General features: G+C 41.6%; 1 protein-coding gene across 2 annotated transcripts in view; it reads right to left on the bottom strand.

Annotated features, from left to right (window-relative positions):
* Positions 1-26,645, bottom strand: part of znf407 (zinc finger protein 407) — a 188,700-nt gene that overhangs the window by 150,778 nt on the left and 11,277 nt on the right. For both annotated transcript variants that reach the window (XM_024263492.1, XM_024263494.1), the window contains exon 4: positions 22,913-23,027. In XM_024263492.1, coding sequence (XP_024119260.1) covers positions 22,913-23,027 — 115 coding nt within the window. The remainder of the gene's footprint in view (positions 1-22,912; positions 23,028-26,645) is intronic.

The following is a 26,645-nucleotide window of genomic DNA, read 5'->3' as shown; positions in this document are numbered from 1 at the left end:
TCCTTCACATTGTATTTGCTGCTCCTATAATGAATTGTGCGTTTTTCATAAAGCAGCACAAATGTATCCATGTGGAAGGAAGTATACACAAACACAAGGAGATTCAAAATTCAGCCGCAATTAATCACAAACAAGAATGCTTGGCGGTTCGGAGCAGCACAGTATTGGGTTTCAGTTACATTTGCTTTATGTCCTACATCCAAAACTTATTCAACCTTTAATTTTGTGTCCATAAAGTATTATTGCGCGTGCCTGAGTAAAGCAGGAATCTCACCTGTGAGGTGCTGCGTGGCTCTCGTTTGAATTACATTTTAAGTCTGCATTTATGATCTACACTAGTTACACTTCACTGCAGTCGATTAGTTAAGGACTACAAATTGGAGTCTCAGCGTTTCACTTTCTTTTTTTATGTGTCAAAGTTTTCGGAGGTTCTTGTCGTAACCATTTTGCCCTTGGCTAGCATACTAATACGGCCTTGGGTTGGAATAAATTACAGCTCAGATTAGCAGGAAGGATGAAGAGGAGGTTTTATTTTGGGAAATTAGAATATTTGTTACATTATTAAAAGCAGGGGACATCCTTTGATTCCTCTTGTCTGTTTTTTTTCACAACTCTTCTTCCTCACAGAGATAGTCCCCAAACTGCCTACCTGTGTAAAATAGAAGTCTTGGGTGGGTGTGAACGTGGCTCAGGGACATGAAAGCAGAACCTCTTTCTCCTCTAGCCCCAGCTATTGTGCTCGACACAGCACACAAATTCAGAATTCACTGCCACAGCAGATTTCTCCCATCCCTGCTCCCTCCTGTGCTGCATCCCTCTGGATCTAATCTAATTCGTTTCTATTAATTGGGGATCAACAAAGAAATGTGTGAATACAAACACGTGGCCAGATATGATGACTGTATATTTCAGAGTATAAGATGTTTTTTTTTTTTGTTTTGTTTTTTTGCATAGTTTAAACATAAATAAGATCACTTATTCATCATTTTCTCACTAAGAACCACTAGAAGGCACTGAAGGTTTGTGTATATGTTTTTCCAACTGACAGCAACGCAGAAGAAGAAGCGCTTCTGAAAACAAAAATGGAGAAGAATCTGATGGTTCTCCTGAACCTTATGAGATTTTTCTTATTTGCATCAAGACATTATTAGTCCAGTTTTTATTTTTATCTTCCGTGGACTAATGCAGGACAGCAAATCACCACCGCCGTCAGTCAGCAATAGTAGGTAAAAAAAATGTTCATTAAAAAAAGACTTTGATCTTATGAATCTAGACGTGGAGATGTGTTTACCGATGCTCTCTTATTAGTCTCTTATAGTACTTGAGATTTACAGACAAAGCTTCCATTTAGTGATGAGGATAAAAACAACAGAAGCATCTAGTTTATAAACATATTTTTAGACAGGCATTGAGCATTGGATTGGATTCTGTCAAAAAAAAAAAAAGAGGAAATGGAAGAAAATTTGATGCATAAATGGTGTTTAGTTTGAACACAGCATTGGTGGATTTGTTCAAAAGCCTTGTACTTTTCTCCCAAAAGTGGGATTTATAGTCTGGAGTGACTTATAAGCAGTTTTTTTCTTCTTTTTTGTCCATTTTTGGCCCCTGCGACTTATACTCCGGATTACGGGACAGTTAGAGTTTTTTTTATTATTATTATTATTATTATTCACAATCTAAGCTGCTTCAACGTGGCTGATTGGAAAACTCTAATGACCCAGCATTCTAGCAGCATTTAAACGCATCATTTACACATGAATCTTGGAGACAAAAATCAGATTTGTAGGTAAATGCAGTTTTGTGTTTGTGTGTATCAGGCGATTCGTGCATACTTTTAAAGATTTGCATGTGTAGTTAGTTGATGTTTTAAGTTTAGCATAGATATGGAATTTTTTACATCACAATTTTACATTTATATATATTGGGTGATAATGATATACATCACGATATAAACCAAATAACTGTGTTTGTCAAATTTTAGTGCTCTGCGAATTAAAATAAGAAATATATATCTGTTTAGATACACGAAACTGCTCGTTAGCATTAGCATCTCGCTATGCTATATCATGGCCACCAAATCAACACTTTCTATTAAACTTTCTGTTGCTGCTATGAGTCCAGCAGGTTTATCTTCCAGCTCTGACTGGATCACGTTAAAAATCGCCAAATACTTCATCATCCGAAACTAAATATTAAAAGAGATGATTAGCGGAAGTGACCGCAGGGGCGTTGGACCCTTCACAATACAAGTCTATTGCGACAGATTCTATTGAGAAAAGTTCTATCGCGATATATATCGTTATATTGCCCACGCCTAGTTGTGCATGAGTAAATGGCATTTTGTATTTTGTAATGTTTGTACATGTGAAAACACAATTTACAAGTGTACACAATTATGCACAAAATGTATGAGTTACAAATCAAGAGTTACGCACACAAAGATTTAAAGTTAAACACAAAAAGCCAGACACAGGTTACAAATAAAAAAATTAGGCACACACAAATCAAATCATACTATATTTTCTCTTTAGATTTACAGTACGGAGTGATGTATGTATAGTTTTTTATTCTTTATTATGCATTGTTGACCCCTGTGACTTATACTCTGGTGGGACTTGTACGCCAGATTATGGTACAGTTACAGTATCTGCTTTTAAAGGTTCATAAACTTCATAACTGTGCCCGTTTGTCGGTCAGTCTTTGAGTGGCCTTTGGGAGCAAACCAAATCAGAAGAGTGAAGTTTCTTGCATTTTAGCCCCCCTATTCTAAGAATCCGGTCAACATCTACAAAACTTTTGCGCTGCTCTCTATGGCTGACCCATTAGGACAAAGAATGAAAGGTTTTCCTTTCTAATGTCAATTTCTCAAATGATTTCATGACAAAAGAGGAACAACACTGCAAAGCTCCACCTCGCCTGACTGAACTTACTGAAGAAATTGACTGTATTCTGATTTCATTTTAATTGCAGCAATTTTAATTATTGGACTAATCAGTAAAATTTATGTGTCTCTTACCTAATATTGATCAGAATTGTCTGTACAGTTGCAGAATAACCCCCCCGACCAACCTCTCCGGCTCTGCCGCACACTTTGACTCCTCAGCAAAACAGCCCCCAGAGAACCCCTCCAGGGCTTTGAGATCTCTCCCTCTGTCTCTTTCTCTAACACACACAGTTTCCTTCTCCCGCCTGCGGGTGCTTGTAAGGGTTGGTGGAAGGGTCACGCAAGTGTTTGTGTGTGTGTGTTGGCTGTGCTGTTTAAGCTGACGGGCCCGGCAGAGGACAGATGACCAGCAGAGCAGAAGGAACTGCAGAACCGAATAACTTCTCAATCCCTCCATCACGTCAGGAGGAATTCAGCGTCGCGCGCGGCACCCGGCCTAAGCGGAGTGACGCCTAATTACCACCAGCTTCGCCGCCCGGCGGCACCCGCGGAAAAGCACTTCCCTCAGACGGACGGCCCTTTGTAGTTTCACACGCTGTGTAGGGAGTCGGGTAAAGAGAATGAAAGGTCTGTTTGAAGCTCGGATGTTGAAGAGGTGTCATCCATGATTAATTGAAGCAACTATTTTCTTTTATTTTTCTTGTATATTCAAATAAAAGTGTCACGTTATTTCTATTCTTTCTAGAAAGGACTGCTTTAGGACCACCTAGATAGAGGTGGACCTGCTGTTGCTTTAGCCTCGAGTCACTGGTAGAAGGAGCCACCAAATCACAGAGAATGAGTGAATCCTGAAGGTACAATTGCTTCTTTCAATTTCCTGAATAAGGGAACAATTATCTAACAAGTTTACAAGCACTAGAGCGCCGCATCCTTGCGGTCTGGGGTCTGAGCGTGGTAAACGGTCAGTGTGCATCACAGCTGAAGGATGTGTTTTCTTGCTCTGAGGAACATTCCAGCAGAACCAGTCCTGTGCCATTAGCTGTACGGCAAATACGATTTCACGGCATCCATTGAGTCCTTCACCAAGAATTTGCGTTGAGGCGTTCATGGAGGCTTGAACCCGCAGAGCAGCAGGGCTATCACACTTTGGTCCATCTCATTTGGAGCTGGCATGCTTTAATGCAGCCTCCCTTTGCTCACACACATGTGAGGGGGGGCTCTGGCGTTCTTCGGCACACTAATCGGCATGACAGAAATAAAATAAAGAGAGTTGGACTCCGTCAAAACATGTATGGCCCCTTAAACAGAGAGCTAATAAAAGAGCTAAAGCTGCTTGTCCTTTCAGCTGAGCCGGGCTGATCACACACCAACAGTCACATTATCTTAATTCAGGGGATTCTTTTAAGTGTCTCCTTAAACAATGGAGAGAACGCGGCTCCAGAAAGACAAATGAGTTTACCAGTTTTAGCACGGGTAAGTGCCTAAATCCACTTCCATCGATCCCTATCTGGGTTATTATGAGGCTGTGAGCTGCCACCGGAGCTCCGCCGGTCGGAAAAAGGCTTAAAATATTGCGCGCTGAAGAGGCGGGAGAGATGCGTCTGCAGCAAGCCACCTTGTCCATTTGCAGTGGTCAATACCTGCAGGCGCCAGGAAGGGCAAGGCACATGCAAACACTCCAGAGTGACAGGTCCGACCACCCCCACATTGCTCACACAGACACGTGCACATTGGTAAAGGGATGCCTTCAGAACCAACAGATTGCCCCTCTGACTCCAAAAGGAAAATTGATTTTTTTTTCCCTCCGTTTCCTCGCGAGTAGGTGCAGGTTTTTAACCTAACACTCTAACCTGAGTGTTAATGCACAAAGAAACATGGTGTCCATTGATCCGCGGATACCGCAGGCGCATCCTTAAATATCTAAGCTAAAACGGGAAGTTATGCAAAAACAAAGGGGAAGTTTCCTTGCACTTCGAAAAAGTCACGTTTGTGTTATTATTATCAAAATGACATAGCTTTAATTGCTCTGCTTTAGTTGAAATTTAATTCATGTTTCACAAAAACCAATTTAAATTCTGTGGAAAAAGTTTGCCAAAACAGACACACACAACCTGCAACACTGATTAGAAAAAACTCTTCCAACCCTCCAGTGCAGCACATCCTGTCTCCTAATTATTGTTAAAAAAAATACGATAAAATAATAAGGATTAATAATACATTAAAACACAACCAGGAGAAAAAAAAATCTCACCCATAAAACATATGTATTTTTAATACGAGTATCACTGAATCAATACCCTCAATTAGCAACGGCAAGCAAATTGCCGAGCGAGGCGTAATTACTCGAAGGTCAGTAGGTATTATTCACAGTCACTTTAGTTTACCACATTAGAAGGAGACAGTGCGTCGGGCGAAAATTATAATTCCATTCCCATATCTGTCCTTTTCTGATTTAGATGGATGAAGAATAATTAACTCTTAATTATTCAGATCACTTAAGGCACTTTCTGGATTCACAAAAGAGATGCAGTCTTGTCTGTCAGCCCACTTCAGCCGCTATCACTTAGAGCGATCCAACGACTTGACCAATGACAACGAGGAAAAAAAAAAAAAAAAGAGGGGGAAACACACAAGCGCTTGGCCTGCCTGCCTGTCTGTGTCCTTTACGCTCCCTCCCCAAAGCCCCTCCAGCTCCACCCGCTTTTACCTCAGAGGCTCTTAAGGAAGCACACTTCCTTTAAATTCACCCATATGCAAATTTCCAATGTGATTTGCATTTTAAAGTATTTAACTCCCCATATTTATTGGGCTCTGAGGCCTTGCTGATCATTGATTTATGTGCTTCCGGCAATCATATTTCCATATTTTGTGTGGTTTTTAACGACAGTAATAATTCAAATATGCAAAAAGTTGTTCTTTGAACGATATCTTTAATTATATCCTCAAAGCATCATTCCTTTTTGCTCCCCTCTTTTTTTTTTATTCCAGAGCAAAGATTGTCTTTGAATAAAGAAAGACGGAGGAACCATAAATTAGACGGAGCGACGAGGAAGTGACGGGCGAAACTCCACGCACGCCGGGAACTCGCCGAGCGTGTTCCCCCTCCATCTCCCGAGCCACAATCAGGCTGTAGGTGCTCCGGTGTGCAGGAACTCGTGTGACCTTGTCCCCAAAGCCCTTTATTAATGCTGACATTCCTTCAGCACAAATCCACTCTCAGATAGTGAAATTCGTCTCAAACAAAAACACACACACACACACAGAAAAAAAAACAAGACCTTCCCCCTCTGTTTTGCCCCTAACGCACAAAGTTTCTCTGTCGCCTCTCCTTATTAGAGTTGTCAGAATCGCTGCGTGCTCTTATGAAAGCCGCCACCCTCCACATGATTAAAAGTGGCGGGTTCCCACCTCCGTTTGGCCTATCCGCAACACCAAGTAGCCATCAAAAGTGTCGGCATTTTCTCCTTGCACATATTCTCTTTGTCACCTCGGCGCGCCGTCGAAACTTTTTCAAAATAATTGCTCCCATACAAGAGCATGGGGGACTAATACAATAGATTAGCTGTGTTTGGATGCAAAAAAAAAAGGGAGGGGGGGGGTCTGTTTCATTATCTTGTTCACTTAGTAGGCTGCATAAAGTCAGTATGAAAATAAGGAGGCTGCACATTAGACCCCTGACCGTAATGAGCTGCACAATGGCCTACACTAAACATGTTATTAGACCTATCGCGCCACAAGTCAGGAACCTGCTCACTTCCAGAAGCACTGAGGTCTACACTAAAGATGGATTTTTCTTTAAAATGTGAGAAAAATATTTTTGCAGAAACACATTTTTTAGAAACAACTACGAAAGTAAAAATGTGAAAACAAAAATGTGGTTTTTTTTTTCCAATTTAATATGTGAATGCATAAAAAAAAATACTTATAAAATGATTTGATTTTGCATCATCAAAACCTTGAGTGTGTGCTATGATGTTTTTCTGGGTCGCCGTTTTAAAGGCGAGCGTTTCCAACCAGCCAAACACATTAACACGGAGCTCCCCTTTGGAGGTTGCATTTCACCCCGGTGATCGCCGATCGCTGCTGTCTTGAGCTGGGTGCAAGCAACATATGTAACATCCACCCCCCCTTCCTCCTCCTGAGAGTCCCTGGCACGCCAGCCCTCCACTGCGCAATTAGGCTTTAAGCCTCACTTCAGATTTCTGCACAGTGGCTCTGAAACCGATCACTGCGGATCAGATTTATTAAATGTAATTGATTTCATGTAATGCTTATGTTTATGACACAAACACACGCTGATCTGTTTTTTTTTTCTCTCCTCCATGTTGCATCCAGGCTGCAGATTACTTTCAGCTTTAATCTGACTTGGTGTTAAAGAGATTAAGGAGGGGTGAATGTTAAAAACTGAGCGGGGTCATGTGACGTTGGAACATGTGTTTACACACAAACGCAGGCCGCACCTAAAAAAAAAAAAGTAAAAAATCCTTTAAATGCAATAAAAGTTCTCTAATCGGTTCCAGTAATTAAAAGAAGCTTTTCTGTGTGTTTGGGAAAAATTGGCTAGGTTTAAATCCTCCTCCTGTGCAGCCGAGCCGCGAAACGGCGTGCAAAAACATTCCCTCTACCTTTTTCAGAAAGGTTATCGCCTTGTATCTTATTGCCTTTACCTGCTCCCCATTCACTGTGAACATGCACTGATTTGAATAAGCGCCGCTCCACAGGCTCTCTTATCAGATCCCAGATGGCTGTGCCAACACAGCACTATCAAGTATATACCATCTCTCTTTTTCTGCCACCCTTCCTCCCCCCCAAAAAAGAAAAAAGATGTAAAGCGTGAATGTTTCATTTAGTATCTGTTGATGTGACTTTAATCAACGGATATGCAAAAGTGACCAAAAGAAGGAAAACTCTGAAAATGATCCTTTTCATGTGAAGAATATGTTTTAACCGCAGACTCATTAAATGCTTTAAGAAAAACTGGATATAATGCACTGAATTTTTAAGTGGGATATTATTAAAAAAATCTTTAAGCGAAATGATAAAAACAAATTGGAGAGCCGTTAATGTGCGACAATTACCCACGAGAGGAGGGGGCTATTTTACAGATATCACTTCATTAATCGCTTGCATTGGGAGAAACATTTCCTTATGTTAGTTTTTACTCTGCGAGGAGAAAACACCGAGTCGGGAAGGCGTCAGTTGGTGAGGTTAGTGAGTGTGGCTGCAACATGACCTCGGAAAATGTATCCTCCTCGGGTAGGTTAAACACACACAAACATGCTCGGTGGCAAACAAACCCACGCTGGAGCTCATTTCCCCGGCGCTCTTAACGGGCTAACCTGCTCTCTTCATTAGGGCTGCTGTGGGGACTTCTCCCTGTGTAGTCTTTGTCCTTGCTGTAATTGCCCTCTCGGCATGTCAGCCCTCACCCACCCACCAACCCAACACCACCATCATCATCATCATCATCACAGCAGCCCTGCACCAAGCCAGCCAGTCCAGCTCCCTGGTGACAAGCCTGGTGAGACGGCCGTGCAGGGAGCCTCTCAGGAGACCTGCTGATCGGCCCCTGAGGTCCGCCGCTATGGAGAGGCTCGTCCTAGTTAAGGCAGCGAATCTGCCGCCGCCGCCGCCGCAGCTGCAGCTCGGCTCATTTAGTCCTGCACTAACACTGAGAGGTAGTCTACCATTTCAAAGAAAATACTTTGTTAATGATGTTTTTACTCTTGAAAGTGTAAATTAGCAAAAACAAAACTGGCCGCAGAATTATATCAACACTAGATTTTTTTTTTTTTTTTTGCATTGAATAAGTCAGCTTTGTTTATAAAAACTTTATGATTTAAACTAATAATGTAACTTCTTCCAGCTCAGGTATTACCACCAACACATATTCTGTTGATGTCTCCTTTCAAAGGAACTGTATAACAAGTGGATAATTTTTTAAAAAGTTGCATATCTGAACTCATCTTTCAACAAAATGAACAGAACCCCAAGTGTGTTTTATCAGAGCAGGAGAGCTTGAGCAAAAGGGGGGGGGTCGCACTGTGTTTCTAACAAGTTGAATGGCGCCATCTAATGTTCGGGAAAAATATCACAAATCACATTAAAGCTGACTCCAAACTTGGTTTCAAAGAAACTAACAACTTTCAAACTCTACTTGAAGCCGATGAAGCCTTTAAAAGTAATCTGATTTACTTGGGGGGTGGGTGGGTGTTGAAAGGGGGGGCAGGCAGGCTTTGAAATGACCGTAAAAGTGGTTAACTGGTTAATGTGAAATTTAACTGGAATGGAAAAGCAGCTATCGGTGTTGCAGCATAATCCTGACCTCCGGTTTGTTGTTTTTGCTGAATAAACAGAATAAATGAATAAACGTTTCCTCTTCGCCGCTCGTTTTCGTCCTCATCAGGCTCCATGCGATTGCATCCCCTCTCTGTTGGTCATTTTTTTAGGTTGTGTTTCCCCCCCTCCTCCTCTCCTGCGGGGGCAGCAGATGTGTCAGCGTTTTCACGGCTGGCTGCTGGGGTTCGGACCCACGCCTCGGCCCCCGAGGGGGCTTCTCCGAGCAGAGGTTAATGTGATGTTCTATATGACGGAGCAGAGAATATTCAGCTGACAATTAGCCCTCCTTCTTTTCGGGCTGCACGTCCTCTCATCTTTAGAGATTTTTTTATTCCGCGCTCGTTTGGACAAGTTTTCCTGCTCGGCCCCCGTCAGACGCTTCGAGGCGGTTTGGTGGCGGCCAAAGAGCAGGAACTTTTCCGGAGAGGATGCGGGCTAACCATCAGGAAGAGGTAGAGGAGATGTGATGCTCGGTTTTTACGTTTCAATAACTTTGTCGTGCCACATTCGAAATGTTTACACATTAAAAAGGACACCCTGTTCCTCTCATTAAACATTATACATTCTTGGGACTCCTCTAAAGGGGGTGTTTGATGTGTCCCGCTGAGCTTGGAGACAGCAAGACTTGGCTACAGCACACAGAGGATCGCACTCAAGGACGCGGGCGGCATCACTCATGCTGCCATTATTTGCCCATACTTAAAGCTTGGGAGGTGCACGGGTTACCTGAGGGACCGCGTCTGCACGCGCAGAGGACGGGTGATTTCAGAGTCCGGTGGGTGTGCTGAGCACTAAAGGAGCCGCGGCGCGGGCCAGGAAGGGAGGGAGGGCCAGGGAAAAGCAGAGCGGGAGTGACAGACGGCTTTATATGTCAGCCCGGTGGTACCGGCATTTTATGGACAAATATTTTTCCTCTTGTCAGAGGCGGAAAAAGAACGGCCATAAGGTTTGGGTGCAGGAATATCCCCCTGGAGGGCCGGCTGTGGCTTCTGCTGTTTATGGTTGACTAGTAATCAGCCACCAATTCAGGACCCCCAACCCCTCATCCATCCATGTCAGCAATTAATCAATTAAACGGGCTGTGGGGAGGAGTGCAATCGGCAAGGTGTGTTAATACAATAGCCTGTTAAGGTTGATGTAATTTCATCACTAATGTCACCCATTCATCACTGCTTATTATCTGTTTCGCATAGGCGATGGTCAATATGAGTTCATAAATGTGGGAATCATGGGGATCCTGCAATATTAGACCTGAAGGATGCCGGCAAATGAGGGGCTAAAGAGCATGGGGGGCCACATTAAACAAGTGCGTGGGCTCAAATGACAATAAAAATCTAACATGAGTGACTTAAGTAGCCAATGTGGAGACATTTTGTGGAAATAACCAATCAAGAACAATCAAGTCGATTGTTTTAAAGTTTATTTACATCTTAGTGGTTTATAAAAGAACAATAAAATTAACATCCCATGAACCTTTCACAAATCTAATCGCAGTTTTAATCATAAAAGCAAAGACAGGTTGGTGTGTGCGCAACAAATGTGCAAGTAGACGGCGCTGTGTGCGTGGGCGGAAGCCCTGTCCGCCACTGTGCCTGCTATGAGCATGTGTGGGCCACACCACATGTGATGCACAAAGTGAGAGCGCTATTTGGCTTAGCAGTACATCTGAGGGCTTGAATCCCCAACATAGAGTTGGACGCCAGCCTCTGACAGTTTGTGCTAATATTTCATAACTTTAAATGTCACCGGTTTCAGAGCCAAAACACTTCAGAACTTCAAACCACTTCGTGTCTGTGTGAGGAGTAGGAGTGAAAGCAGACACACAAACGTCATCGGGAGAACGGACGCTGGCTAAAAAGGTAGATATTATGATCTCATGACTGTAGGTTTTTAACATGTTTTTGTGGTAGTTTTATCATGATGGAGGATCAATCAAAGACAAATGTTACTTACTTTTATTCCTACTAATGTGTGTTACCTTAACAAATACAGAATCAGAATAATAAATTTCCTTTTATTTCATGACATGCAAAAAAATATTAAATTTGGCCCGCGGACCGGGATCCCATTTAGATTTTGGCCCTTTGAGAAAAAAAGTTTGGGCACCCCTGTTAACAAAAGAATGATGGGAAGTGAGGGTGGGCTTACTCCACCCCAACGGTCCCACCCACAACTCAGAGGTGAATTTCTAATGAACTACTGCCACTCTGCAGAAATTATGTCCTAGAAAACGAAACAGGTTTTTCTTTATTTTAGCTAAAAACAGCATAATCACTTCAAAACTATATCAAAAGATGATTAGAGTGGAACTTTAGGCTTTTATTGTCTACTTAAAAGCTCACACAGACACTTTGAGGAAAGAATGGATGTTTTTTACAACTGTCAGAAAATACAGAAAAACTTTGACTAGAAGCCATTTTATTGCAAATAAGATGTTTAGTTTCTACAGACACATCCCACAACTCTTCTCCTAAATATAACCTTAAAATAAGACATTCAAATAGCCTAGTTACACCCTGTTTTTCGTTATTTTGGATCAGATTTGAGGCAGGCAACATTGATCGACTCAACAATAAATAGAATCTGTAATTAAACCCATTGAATAAATTAAATCATATTCATCATTTAAATTGGTCAGTACCAACCTCTTGGCATACAGTTCAGAGCAGAAGGCCAGCGCCTTGCCCCGAATGTCGCTCTGGAGCTCCAAACAGCTTTAGTCAAACACAAAGCCCTTCAACCCAAACCAACGTTTTTCCTAGCACTCCCAGCAAGACGACTGCATTGACCGACTCCATTTTACCTCCCTTTGATGTCCACATATGTCTGACTGTCACAATGACAGAGGAGAAGACAGAGCCTGAGATTGCAGCATCGCAGATGCCAGCATCTCGGACGATATCAAACATCTCAGCGGACGACTCGGCATGAAAATAATCTATACCTACAGGAGGTCAATTAAAAAGTGCCAAGAGAGATTAAGAGCAGAGTGACAGCTTCTTGTCAGGCCACAGGTTTGCCTGGGAGAGCCAGCGTGCTGCACGTTTGGAATGAAGGGGGGAGACTGCTGCTGGAAAGTCTCAAAAGCCCCCACATGAATACTAAAAAAAACCCTTCCAAGAAAAGTTTGTACACCAGCGCCTGTTTGCTGTTGGGGAGAGCTCAGTCCGGGTTTCAATTAATTCAGGCGTTGTCAGTCTGATGGGCCTCTCAATGGAGGGACAGCCCATTCCCCCTCTACACATCAGCTCAGCTTTGTGTCAACCATCCATCTCTGACCCCCCCCGGTGCCATCTTTATCAGCTTTGTCGAACTCGCCGTCTACATCCCTTCCTTTCCTCTCCCTCCTCTGCTCGCTCTGTCTTTCAAGCAGCCGGTAACTGAAAGCACAAATTACTCTCCCCTCCACCTTTAACTCCCACTAAATCTTTCCCCTTTTCCACTTTGCTGAGCCGGGATATTTTATTCCTCCATCAAATATGCATCCCATTAATTAAGTTAAATTACTCCTGACTGCCAAATATCCCCTGCCCCGATGGGTGTCAACACAGAAATGCATGACTGTGAACCTGCGATGACACGGCCCCAACACTTAAACGTGAGTTACAGCCCTTTTCAGCTCCATCTATGGGCAGATTACCAGACACTTTGGGCTGCGGGTATTAAGCTCTACCTTCCCCCCCACTTTCACCCAGCTTTTTAATAAGAGCACAATAGATGACACCCGCACTTCTAACAATGAGAGTACAGATATTTTAATTGCACCCCTTTTTTCATCTGCCGCGCTCTTCATCTTTTAATTGCTGTTGTTAATCACTCATTAACTTTGCTCGCTTTATTTGCTCTCTTCTGCTATACCTGTGCGGGATTGGCTCTATAGAACGATGAGCTCAGCATCCTCTTAGAAAAAGGGGGTTCACCCATTCCGCTCCAAAAACTTTAGGAACCTTGAAGCCTATAGGAAGTTTTCATTAAAGAAAAATAATAAAAAATCCCCCTTATGCTTACAAAATAGCCACTAAAACCAGACAACCCAAAAGAACTGTAAAAGCCATCATCATTAACTAGTGCTGCGTTGGCCCGACTTTAAGTACTGATTTTGTCGTTTAGCGTCTGGACCGACTGTTTGTTTTGCTCGGTCTTTGATTAAAGGGAAACGGTTTGATTATGAAGCCCCGAGGCCGCTGTTGAGGGCCCACAAACGAATATGAGCCTGTTATTAAAGCCTAATGGGACTGATATGCTGACTGAAGTTCCTCTCTTTGTCTCCGGAGCTCACACGTGCTCAGTAGGGTCCCATTCAAACTCCTCAAAAACCTCTTGTCATGAAACTTGGGGAGCAAACAAACTTCACCTCCCTGTTCCAAATTTAATAACATTCATAGCCTCTCCGCTCAGAATTAGGCCATTCAACACAAACCTAGCTAATGAAGCCATTTGTTTTTTTGTCATCTCTTCAATATCTGTACAGAAACAGCGTCTGATGATTCGGCTTTCAGCAAACGTAAGGAGTGAAAAAACAGATTTTGTCTGTTTTTTTTTTTCTTCCTGTGTGTGCAAATGTGCCTGTGTTAGGGAGTGTTTCTGTTGCAAAAAACATTAATTTTACAAACATCAGCCCAAGGCTACTAAACACATCCAATCCATTATGCTGCGCTTTATCGTGTTATGGGAGGCAACGGGCTGTAAAGCTGTCTCGGCCATAAAGAGCGATCACAGAGGGCCAAGTCAAACCAGAACGCCGAGCTCTCCGAGCCATCGTTCTCATCAGAGCAGCTCCGTCACATACTTAACCTTTCCAGACCAGCCTTTCTGCATTATTTTCCAAATGACCTTTAACATTACTTATTTCATTGCCAATAATGGCACACTAAATTTAGTTAAATGCATTAGAGCAAAATGTGTTTATTTTGGTGAGTGGATGTACAATGACTGACAGGGACCGTGTTCCCAGAATGAGGGCCCAAAGGCAGCAAACTGTAAGGAATCATCCTGATGGGAAGAAATATAGCACACTTTTAGCAAATAATGAATTGTTACAGGTTTCTTTCTGCCAAAGGGAAGAAATTAAAGTAACTTTAGAGTTTAAATGTTGTATTTAGAAAATAAACAATTCCTAAATTGTTAGGTTTCAGGTTATTTTCCTTTAGTTTGCATTTAAGGTTTTTGTTTGTTTGTTTTAGGAACCAGTATATTTTATTGAGATTTTCCGGAAGAAGCAGTTCTACTAAAAAACAGTGACCGGTTAGGTTTTATTTTTGTTTTTATATAGTATTTTAACCATAAAATTTTGTTTTTAGTGCTTTTAACTAGGGGTGTAAAAAAATATCAATTCAGTGAAATATAGCGATACTTGATACTTATATCGATTTAAAATTCTACCACGGCAATAGTATTTATAAGCAAACATATAGTTAAGTCTTGCTTTTGTCTTTCACCAAAATATTTCCTAAATTACTAAAAGAAACGCACCATGATTTTGCTTGGATAAAAGCAATTTGTTTCTGAGATACAGTTGCAGCGCTTAATGTTCTAATTGCTAATTAACATATATTTTTCAATTTTAGTTTTGTGAAAAATATATTAATGTTCAGATCATTATCAGATCTTAATTTAGAAAAACAGCAAATATTATCAGGTAGTGTCTCATGACGCATGTATCGCGATATGTATAATACTGCGAATACACACCCTTCCTTTTAACAAGCTCTTGTGGCATTTTTCTGATAATGGAGGACATATATGAACAAAATTAAGCTTAAAATTGCAATTCTGAGTTTTTTATTCAAATCATTGTTAATCAGGAGCAAGCAATAAAGAAAAAAAAATAGTTTAAAAAGTGTGTGGTTGTGGCGTAGAAATTACAATTGGTGTGCCACAAGCTCCCTGCTCCGCTCCATTGTGATGCATCCACTTGCAGACAAAAAGATCCATGTTCGTCTCTGTTTTCCCCGTCTGAGCGGGAATCTGACTCAAAACTGTACAACTGGTTGCTCACCCTTTGCATCGCTGATGTAAGGTTGGGGTTATCAGAGGCTGTAAGCTAGCAGGAGAGCGTGTAAATAGATGGATGATGGGAAGGGAGACTCGGTTGCTCTGCGCCGACGGTCCCACCCTCATCTATGGGGTGAATTTCTAATGAGCTACTGCCGCTCTGCAGAAACTATGTTCTATAAATTGACTTTTTTATTTTTATTTTTTTGTTAAAAATTGTAAAAGACCACTGGGAACAATTTTAAAATAGATCTCAATATGATATACTTTATACTCAAAGGTGTCACTTTAATGAGAGCTTCAAGTCTGTGTCTTTAGTTTCTAACTGACTGAAGAGAGCAAAGAGGTCTGGATTCAAATAAAAAACAACATTTTTCAAGAATTACATTTGGAATAACAAAAGATGACAGTAAAGGTGATTTTTGAATGAATTTCTGATATCTTAGCAAACGAGTTTTCATTTTTTTACGGCTGCTATTTTTTTTTCCGACAGAATTTGGACACTTTTGATTTCTGAATGTTACTCAAATAAAGTGTTTACGGACAAAAACATAAGTGCAAGAATTTCAGACGGTTACTTTGTGTTTTCCACAATAAATGGAGTTTGTGTTATTAACTTTCAGAGAAGTAGTTTCAATGTTGATGGATATTTGTCCAAATATAGATGTTCTCAGCCACTCGTCCTGTGGATGACTCCTCTGCAGTATAATCTTGGAGGTGCTGCAGGTTTAGACGCAGCCCATGATTCAGAGTGTCTGTTTTTTTCTGCTTCCAGTAGAACATGGCAAAACCATTTAGGCCAAACAGATTTTTCAGGAACCTAAACGCGCAGAGCATTGATATCACATGACACAATCCCTCAGCAGCCTGCGAGGAGCAGTTTGTTTCACAGGCCTGCTGCATTAGCGGAGGGGGCGGGGTGAGGAGATCTTAGCAAAATCACTAATGTACGTGATGATTAAGTGTAACTCAAATACAGCGCGTGTTGTTCACAGGCCTGACAGGCAGTAATTTGGTGTATTATATTCTGCGGTTTTAATTGCACGCCACCAACGTGTCCCTCTGACGCGCTGCGAAGTGATGATGTACAATTATTTCGGGGCGGCGGGAGATCAGTGGAGTGACATTATAATCATCCTCATAGGGATCCCTCTCTTCATCTGCAACAACCATTAATGTTTAAATGGAAGGAAGAGGGGGGAAAAAAAAACATAAAAATAGTTCTCAGGGACTTCTAACGAGAATGGGTTCGAGGATTATAGAGAATCACGTCAGGGGAGAAGGAGAGGGGTGTGGACAGACAATAGAGGGGCTGATTTAAGTGACGGCTTTCTCTGGATAAGCAGCAAGCTAAGATGCTCCTCCACTGTCACTGCCAGGCCTCACACTACTCATACAGACCCGGGCATTAAGGCACATTACAGCGGATGAGCCACACAAGGCGGAACTGATGGGCTATTCTGGGAACAGACCAGACAATCTCACAAGACAGGGGGGACATAAAAACCCTGACATGAGCCAGCCCCATCCTGTTAACAGTCAAATCACACATGCAACACCCTACATGAAATCATGACTATATATACTCTTTCCAACGCCAGGACAAGAGGAGGAGGAGTGAAAAATACAAACGCAGAAGACAAACTTTAGTGCTTTGCAAAGTTTTTTTTTTTCTTTTTTGAAGCTTCTCAGGTGACGTTCGAAAAGCGAAGCTCTTGACCCATAATCATAAAACGGCGGTCCACAAGAGGACCGTGCGCGATAGTGTTACGCTTCTAAGGCCAAAGCTTAGATATTAAACCAATGCCTCAAAGCGTTTAGACTGTTTATCCATAATTTAACAGCTACAACAGCACTGGATGTCCGTTGCATCTTTGGGGAGGAAATGAGAGCGGGAGGCTGGAAATGCTGAATCCACGGCCTTTCTGCTCGATGATGGAGGAGAGGAAGAGGAGGCTCATTAAGTAGCCGGCCCCATGGTGGACAAAACATAGCAAAAGGAGATGCTGGAATCTGCCGTCTCCCCGTTTTTTTTTTTTTTTTGGTTGTTGTTTTTTTTACCAATTAAATATGAGAAATCTCATCTTCGACGCTAACGGCCAATTTGTGTTTTTCTGGGTTTTTCACACTTCAAGAGTTCTATAAGACAAATAAGTCTTTTCAAAAACAAGAGCAAAAAGGAGCAGACAGCTTTGTGGAGCTGCAGATGAGCTGATGTAGACGTAAGGAAACTAGGAAAAAGGCTTTAAAGTCCCACCCCGATCAGCCTTTGATCTGTTTTTCAGTGTTCCCAGTGGTCTTTTAATTATGATTATGCTGCTTTCAGCCAAAATTAAAAAAAAAAAAAACCTTCGTAGTTTTCTAAGACATAGTTTCTGCAGAGCAGCAGTAGTTTGACACCGAGTTGTAGGCAGGACCATTGACACGGTGAGTAAGTCATTCGGATCTATGGATCTACCTATCTATCTAAACTACGGCCCTAGGGCCATATGCGACCTGTTAAACCGTTTCATCTGGCCCCCCACACTGGAGTAAATTATACTGATAATCCAAAATAATGTTTTATTTCCCTGAAATTTTGGTGTCTTCCCTTAGATTATGCACTATAAACAAACTGACTTGTTTTCAGGTGCAGAAAGTTATTTTGCATTCATGTTGTGCTGGAATATTTGTTGTTTTTCTCACGTTCATGAGTCTTTTTTTTTTTTTTTTTTTTCAACACAACAAACACAGTGCATGTCTTTCCGTGAAAGACCTCAACCAATTGGTGCGATTGGCACTACAATAGAAACAAGAAACAGTTTTTATACATTACATTTTTTTTTACATTAAAAAAGCATGTCTTTTTGTCCAGATTCCATGCTGTTTTTTCTCATATGAGGTCGCTTACTAAAACACTTCAAGCATCTGATCCGACCCATCCATCAAGTATTAGAACCCTTCCAAAAAAAGTTCAGTGTGCTGTCTTGTGGGGTCCAGATGACCCCACTTTTAATGTAAACATGCCAAGGATAGCACAAGAGTTAAAAGTTGACATCGGTCAGTGGCCTCCGGGCACATTTCGAGGTCTTGCGGTGGCAGTCCAATATCAAGCGAAGATTATGCCATTACAAAATCGAGCAGCAGGAGATGTGTAAATGTCTCCAGACTTCTGCCGTCCTTATCAAGTACCACCGGCCGCCAGTAACCTGGTAGCCCGGGGGATATAAAAAGTGGGGCATTCTAGAGAGAGGTTCCTGGTGGCAGACAAGATGCGCCCAAAAATAACATTTAACTCATCATTAGTCGGAAGCGGATATGTCGCAACTGTAGCCAAAAGCTAAATTTGTGCATCTATACCAGGGGTGTCCAAAGTCCATCCTTGAGGGTCAGTGTTCTACATGTTTTCAAACCAACCTGCCATTGAAGCTCCTTATTGGCCAAACACACCTGATCCAGGTAATCTGCAGCACATAAGGCAGAGTTTCTGGAAAACAAGGAGGAGGCTGGCCCTTGAGGACTGATTTTGACACCCCTGATCTATACCATAAGATTCCAAACCCTAACTGTGACCCTTATCCTAATCCTAACCTTAACCGTAACCTGGAGTTTTTCAAGGAGAAGAGCCTGAACTTTGTTGGAACTTCAGCTAATGATGCTCTGGCGCCATCTCAGGTCCATGGTGCTGCCTCTTCCAACAGCTTTTTGTCACCCGATCCAGATTCACAACAAATTGAATTAAAAAAAAATATTTTAGTCTTAATTTTCTTTATAAATGTCCTCCATCGTGAGAAAAAGGCTCCAACAACATGTTAAAAACACCCCAAAACATTATTTTCATTGGAGTGGGTCTTTCAAGTGGTTGCGAGACACTGTCCAGTACACTTGGGCTTGATTGGCAGCGTGGTCAGGGGCTCCAATCTGTCCTGGCCTTACATTTGCATTTGTTAATTAAATGCCAAAACAATATGATCTTTAACTATCAAACCCCCTCCCCCCTCAGCCCCGGAGGAGAGAGCGGCGGCGGCGGTAAGCCCAGGCTAAAGTGAGGTAGACAGCCGAGGTGCAGCGCATCCGTTCATTCATGGAGTCAGATTCCAGCCCATGTTCCAGCCTCAAACTTTAAGAGGGGAGGACACGGCGATCGATGGCGAGGAAGGGTTTCTTTTCTGTCTTTTTTTTTTTTTGACTTTAGGGGTAAAAGAGAAGAAAGTAAACATGCACAAACAATCCACTGATCCCAAACAAAAGAGCAGTTTATTTGAAAGTGTGCCACATGAATGCAAAAAGAGAGTCTGTGCACTGGAAATAGATCAATGCTGTACTGTGAAAACGCTGCACTGTGGTGTTAACTGACATGATAAATCGTGATTTCCCACCAAACACTTTCTGCTAAACAAAATGTTGCCTTTTCGTGAGCGTCCGCAGCTTAATCGCACAATAATCTCACTTTTCCAACTTATGCCCAAACAAAGTAGGCAATCGTATTATGAGTGAGTTGTGGCCCCCCATTAGCAGCGCACTTTAGATTCAGATTAAAGGCGCATGAGAAGTTTGGGAAGGGGAGCAGGTTATGTGTATGTATGGCTCTGGCCTTAATGAGGGTGTTTCTGGGGGTTTCTTTGTGTTTGCTGCTCTTTAGTCAAGAGGAGGGACGGCCTGGTGATCAGTCAGTCCTGAAAGCACACACAGGGCCGATTTGTCACCGGTGGCTGGCACTGGCAGCGCGCGGCTCCTGCATCCACATGATTTGTGAAACCAGCGGCTGTATTTAGTAGTCCCATTTAAAAGCATATTGGAGAACTGCTTCCACCGCACGTGTGTGTGAGCGTGTGTGCAAGCAAAAACCCAACACGTTTGCGGCACTTGGGAGAAGGGGGGAGGCTTGTAAAACATGAGCTTTTCCTCTCATTAAAGAAGAAGTTGTGTTTGAAGCAAAGCTTGTTTGCTCGCGCTGTAATATGTTTGTGAACATCAGAGCCAGCAAATACTCGCATTTGCTCTGCCTAAGCTTTGAAAGCATGAAAAGCCCCTGCCACTGAACTAAATGGAGCGGTTGACTCAGAATCACACAGCAGCAGAAGCCCCTAAACTCCACACAGCAAATGCCTTCATCGCCGCAGACGGGCACCTGAACAAGCTTGGCGGTAGAAGGATGAGAAACCCCGCGATTTCCCGTATTCCCTGAATGCATGTTCAACAGCTCCACACGTTCGCTCGAACATGGCGCTGCAGCGGGGAGGTCCACGGCGGGAAGGAGCAGAACTCAGCACAACATATGCTCAACATGTAGGGGGTAAAACGAGCTGCGATCAGAACTGCACCAACATGTATTTACAGCCACATTCTCGTCTGTATCAACTTTAGTTCATATTTTAGCACATTGGACTCCAAACTGAACACCTTCTTTTAGATGTGTTCCAGTGAAATGTTTTAGATCCTAAATACAATTGTCACAATTAAAAAAAAAGCTCTATTAAATGAGAACTTGCAGCTCTATTATGATTTTATTCATTATTTTCCAAATAAAAAAAATCTACTTATAATTTGATTAATAACTTATCATTGATGCAACAAAAAATAAAAAAGTGAAGTTTCCCGGAAACTGAAAATTTTCCCGAACAATAGTTCTGAGGAATCTGAGGAATTCTGAAACATTTTCAATCAACACGATTCTAAAATAAACTTTGTCAGTTAATAAGAAGACTTAATATAATTAGTTTTGATATAACTATTTAAAATAAACATAAATGAAACTTTAAAAAAAAAAAAAACATTTTTTTTATCATAAAAAGTAAGAGAAACTGATTTTTACCAGATAAAATCCAAATTGTTGCATTCTAGAAAATCAATTAAACTTTTTTCAGAATATCTCTAAATTATATATTTGACATTTTTACTCCATATCTAATGGATACATAATATAAAATTCATAGGTGGTCCATCTCAAATGAAAAAAAAATATTCCTCACAATAAAGTCAATAAAAATATTTTATTTCTCTTTATTTAACAGTCTTAGTTTGCAGTTAACACTCAAAGTGTAACATTTTGGATAAAGAAATGTAAGGGCAAATCTGTAGGTGGAGGTGAAAAAAAAATCATAGAATGAATAAATGATGCCCTAAAAAAACTAAACCAACCAAATCTTTATGATAAATAACTGAATAACTTTATTTTGAAATTGGCTAAATTGTCTTCATGAAAAAAAAAAAAATTTGGCAAAGTGAAGCAGAAGAGGAAATGCAAATTCAAAGAAAGATTGAGAAACAATTCCTAAAAGAGGAAGCTCCAAAACTCTTTTAGAGCCATTCTCAAAAAAATAGAGAACACATCACAGAACACATGGTGACATTGGACTTTAATTCTGTAGACTGATTTGAAAAATATGAACTTAACAATAACTGATAGAGCTTCACATTCTCTGTTTTACCAGAAGAATAATGTGTGATCATAAGTTGATCAGTTTGAGCAAAAATGAAAAAGATTTTAACTAGCAAGGTGACCACATTATAATGATAATAAATAATAAATAAAATATAAATAAATTGGGGTTTTTCAGTGCAATTTTGCATACTTTTTATTTTTTAACAGTCCATTGTTTTCTGCGTTCTGATTGGTTTTTGACCTTGTCAGTTAACCTCCTCCATGACGAGTCTCCATTACAGAATGAACTAAATCTTTGATCACGATCAGATCTTTGTTTTCATTCTATAATAGTGCACTTACCTTTTTATGAACTTTGAGAGTTACAACGAGAGAAAAGTGTTTCAAATGTTTAGTGAAGACTTTTACAGCCTAAAAATATCTGTAATTGTACATCAGGGATTTAATCTATCACACGTTATTTTCATAATGTAACCCCAGCGATAAATGAGTAAACATTGTAAAGTAAATTTCAACACTTGTTAAAAAAAAGAACTCTATACAGTAACTCACAAAAACATGGTAGAGGAAATGTCATTACAGTACATGTGGATACTACAGTACCCTGCCCCACCCGCTGCTCCTTACCTGGATCAGGTGTTGTTTTTCAGTTAGAAGCTACAATATCAGAGTTGTTGGAACACGTGTGTGACACTAGAGTTTGACATCTGTGCATTTGAGTTTGATTACAAAACAACTGGATCTCTCTTGGAGGACAAAGATAAGGAAACTTAAAAATAAGGAAACTGTCTCATGAATTTTTTTTTTTAATGTATATAAAAATCAAATTTCAAATTGCTTCAAAATGTATCACCTCGGCAGCAAACAGACCCAACTCCTCCTGCTGTGGTCAGGCAGGGTTTAATTGACTTGAATTTTAAATTAGCCTGAGACAAATGCAGTTTAAATTGGGCCGTACAATTGATAATTAGCAGATCACTCTTTATGGGGGAGGGGGGCAGGAAACATTGGCCAAGACTATTTGGTTGGAGTCTCTCAATTTCATTTGTCAACTTAAACAATGGTGACCATTACAGAAATCATTCTTTAAGTAAACAGTTTCTTTGAAAATTATTTTTTGAAATTGTGCTTTTAAAATAAATATGAGCCACTCATCTAAAAGTTTTGCTCCAGCGGAACTTTCCACATTAGTCCAAACCACATTTAGAAGTGAACAAAAGCTGGTTTTTAATGAGTTTTTAGGTATGAAAGCAAAAACACTTAGGTTTATCTCCAGTTAAAATGTGAAATAAAATTTCAGTAAATGGTTTTTGAATGTTTTTTTAACTCACCCGCAGATGTGACATTTGTACTCCCTCATGCCGAGGTGTCTTTTCACGTGGTTCCTGGCGTCTCCCAGCTGAGCAGTTGCAAAGTTGCAGATCTTACACATGAAAGGCTTGGATCCTACAAAATAAAAGCACAGGCATCTCTGTCAGAAACACGAAGTAGAAACTCTCAGAAGACACGACTGGCCTTTCTGTATGGAATAAACCAACGCATTCTCGCTCTCCACTCGTCACATATTGGGATTTGGTTAAGGACCTTTCCCCGTTAAAAACTGACATTTTGGGTGTCCCGAACTCGTCTTTTTCTGACAAGCTGGCTGTTCCCATTAAATCACGGGTCCCCAACCTCCGTGCCGCGAACTGGATTAGTACCGGAACATGGCGTGCACCAGTACTCTAACCCAGTATCGGTTTGTGTCCAGTACCGTTTCCAGGCCCGGTTTGTGCCTGGTATTGGGTCTGGTACCAGTTCAAGACCAATACTGCCCCACGTCTGGTGCCACATTCAGTGCTGGGTTTGGGTTAGGGTACTGCATCTGGTGCTGGGTTTGAGTTACCCAAACCTGGTTAGGGTGGGGTACCGGTACCCAAACCCAGTACTGGTACTCTACACTAATCGGATATGGTACCAGACGCGGTACCGGACTTGAAAGGCACCAGGCACAGTACCGGACGCGAACTGGTACCGGACGCGAACTGGTACCAGACGCAGTACCGGACGCGAACCGGTACAGGGTTAAGGAACCGGGTGCACTCCGTATTCCGACACCCTAACTCAGTACCGGTTCGCATCTGGTACCGTATCCAGTGCCGGGTTTGTTCCGGTACCAGTACCCTAACCTGATACAGGTTTGCGTCCAGTACCGTGTCCGGGCCGGGTCCGTGCCCAATACCATGTCTGGTACAGATTCAGGTCTGGTATCGCATCTAGTGCAGGTTTTGGGTACCGGTACTGGACACTAGTCACACCCACCGAAGACAGTCACACCACACCCACCAACTCTGAACGGGTTTGGGTACCAGATTGGTAAATGTCCGGTACCTCGTCCCGAGACCTGTGAACCCTTGATTTTACAAACAGCCAGCACGTCAAAAAACGACGAGTTGGGGACACCCAAAACGTCTAAAAGTGATGTGGAGGGGTCCTGAACCAAATGTCAATATGTGACAACTTGAGGATGAGAATGTGTTGCACAAACATCCGATAAGATCTTAAGTGCGATTTCAAATCTAGTTTCTTATCAGCCCCGAGTCGCTATTTTAATCTGCCACAATATGAGGAAAGCTCCCAAAACGGATGCCCCTATTCAATCCCCATAAAACTTCTTTCACACTTCAAGTGCCAAGCAGCTCTTCTCTCACTCTCCATCTATCCTTGTCACTCTCCTTCATCTCTTACCTCCTCTTTCTTTGCCTGTGGATGCGTAAATTGGATTCCAAAGGTCAGGGCGAATACGTAAATCAATTCTGTGTGCGCTCGCTACCTCCCATTCCATCATTAAAGCACTAATCACTCTGGCGGGCTTCACAGGGAGGTTTCTTCCTAATTATTGTCATTAATAAGTCCAGAGGGCGGGGTAGCGTTTGAGAGAGTGGCAAAGCTTCTCTTTGCCATCCATCATTTAAGAGCAGAGAAGTGAGGGCAGATGCATGGACTATCAGTTTGATGCATAAACCACCGGAAACTCAAATTAAACATGAGGGAGGCAGACGAGCAAAAAAAGTAAACAGGTTTGGTAATCTTTTAAAATCAAAAGTGTGTCACCATTTTTGGATGTTCTTACATCACTTGAAATAGTTATAAAACTGAAATATATTAGAAAAAGTACAGCAAAACATAACTTTCTTGAATAAAACTTTATTTTCCTGACAAACACAAAATACATCTTTTCAAGTCTGATATTTCTAGATCAGACCATTTTGAATCATCTAAATCCGTACAACAGCCTTCACAGCATGCACAACTCCAGAAAAAAAACACCCATTCCTGCTCTTCCTCACCTAAATCAAACATGTCCGCATGATAAGGCGTAATGAATATTTTGACAGCAGACTGAAGCAAATTAAGGGCAACATGACACAGTGCCACACGCAGGTGTAGAGCGGCAACCTGGTATGATACCCACGTACACACCTTTGAGCAAACGCACTCACCCTCTGTGAGTGAACATCCCAAGACGTCCTGTAATATTTATTCTAGGGGCAGCGGCTGATTTGATTAAGCATTTTGTGTAGATTTCTAATTCGTTCATACACGGTTCACTTGCTGTGAGCTGGAAGTACGACACATCGAATTTTATGCCGGTAACGAAGATTGAAAGGCAAGCTTGTGCTAACAAGGCTCATAAACACAAGGGACAGAGGGTGGTGGGGCAGAAACTAGCTTCTTCATTTCACACCTACCTGCTGAGTATTAGAGTTCCAACAAAAAGGCTTTTAAATATTAAACAAAAAAATGACAAAAATAAGAATTAATAAAAAAAAGTAGCTATTTGAATCACGCCTAATATAGAGAAATCACACAAAAAAAGTCATCAACACTCGACAAAAACAAAAAAGACAGATGAAGGGAGTCACACCACACCCACCATCCCACCTCAAAGCTCCAAAAGCCTGCTCGCACACAAACACATCAAACTCCACAAGCATGATCACCCGTGGAAAAAACAGAAGGAAAGACAATCACCATCCCTCCTTCACACTCGCACACGCTCAGACACATGCAACCTGAAGTTGAGAAGAAACAGAGAGAGGCGTGTGGGGAACCGATTTGTCCAGATGGCTGGCTGATTATGAAACATGGCAGCGAGGAGAGAGATGTAACGTCCCTCCGTTCTCACATCTTATCACATTAATACTCCACCACTCCACTTAAACAGCCTCCCTGAAACTGAAATTGACCATCAATGCGATGTCATGTTAAATTAATATTGTCATCCATGCAGGGGCGACGTGGCTCCCTCCCATCCCAGATGAGACAGGGAATGACTAATTCATTTCCTGAGTGGAGACAAGAACCTTATGCGATGTTTCATGACGTGCACACACAACCTGACGGGAAGTCTTGGACTTGACACACACTCCTGCCATGCCATCGGCCTTTCTATTGGAGGAAGAGCAAAAATCTATAAGGATATTCTCCAAATTCCTAAGAAAATTAATTCACATTTGAAGCCGAAATTAAAGCTTTTTAATGTTGACCGTGTTTTCAGTAACTTTATCCAGCAAATTGACCTTTAAGTGAATCCTCTTCCTGATAGAAACAGTTCACCAACATGGAAAGCTCTACTTTTATTACTACAATAATGTAACCGACTGTGACAAAAAGTAAGATTAGCCATTTTTACTTTTTGCTTGATTAGTTGGTTCAAACTCTGAAAACATCGTTGATGTTCTGCAATGCAACTCAATTAAATCATGAAAGCCCCCAACAATTCATGATCACTTAACCGCCAAGCTCTCAAGTCACTAAAGCCTCGTTTCCACCATGAGGTCCGGTACAGTCCGGTCTGGGAAGGACTAGAAAGGGGCGGTCCAGTTTATTCTGGTGAGCGTTTCCACTCAGTTAAGCCTCACTTAGAAAGTGCTGAGAGCCATATGTTATTGATTTCATGAAAGGAACCCCCAGACCGTTGAAAATCTGGTCCGCGGGCCAGACTTAGAACAAGCCTGCACTAGGTTGATGAAAGCTTGATGATAAAATCAAATGTCTCCAAACCAACAGAAGATATTATAC

This window comes from Oryzias melastigma, linkage group LG16, assembly GCF_002922805.2.
Source record: "Oryzias melastigma strain HK-1 linkage group LG16, ASM292280v2, whole genome shotgun sequence".
NCBI classification, from domain to species: Eukaryota; Metazoa; Chordata; class Actinopteri; order Beloniformes; family Adrianichthyidae; genus Oryzias; species Oryzias melastigma.
Note: the sequence above shows the minus strand (reverse complement) of the source record. Positions and strands in the feature narration are given on the sequence as shown.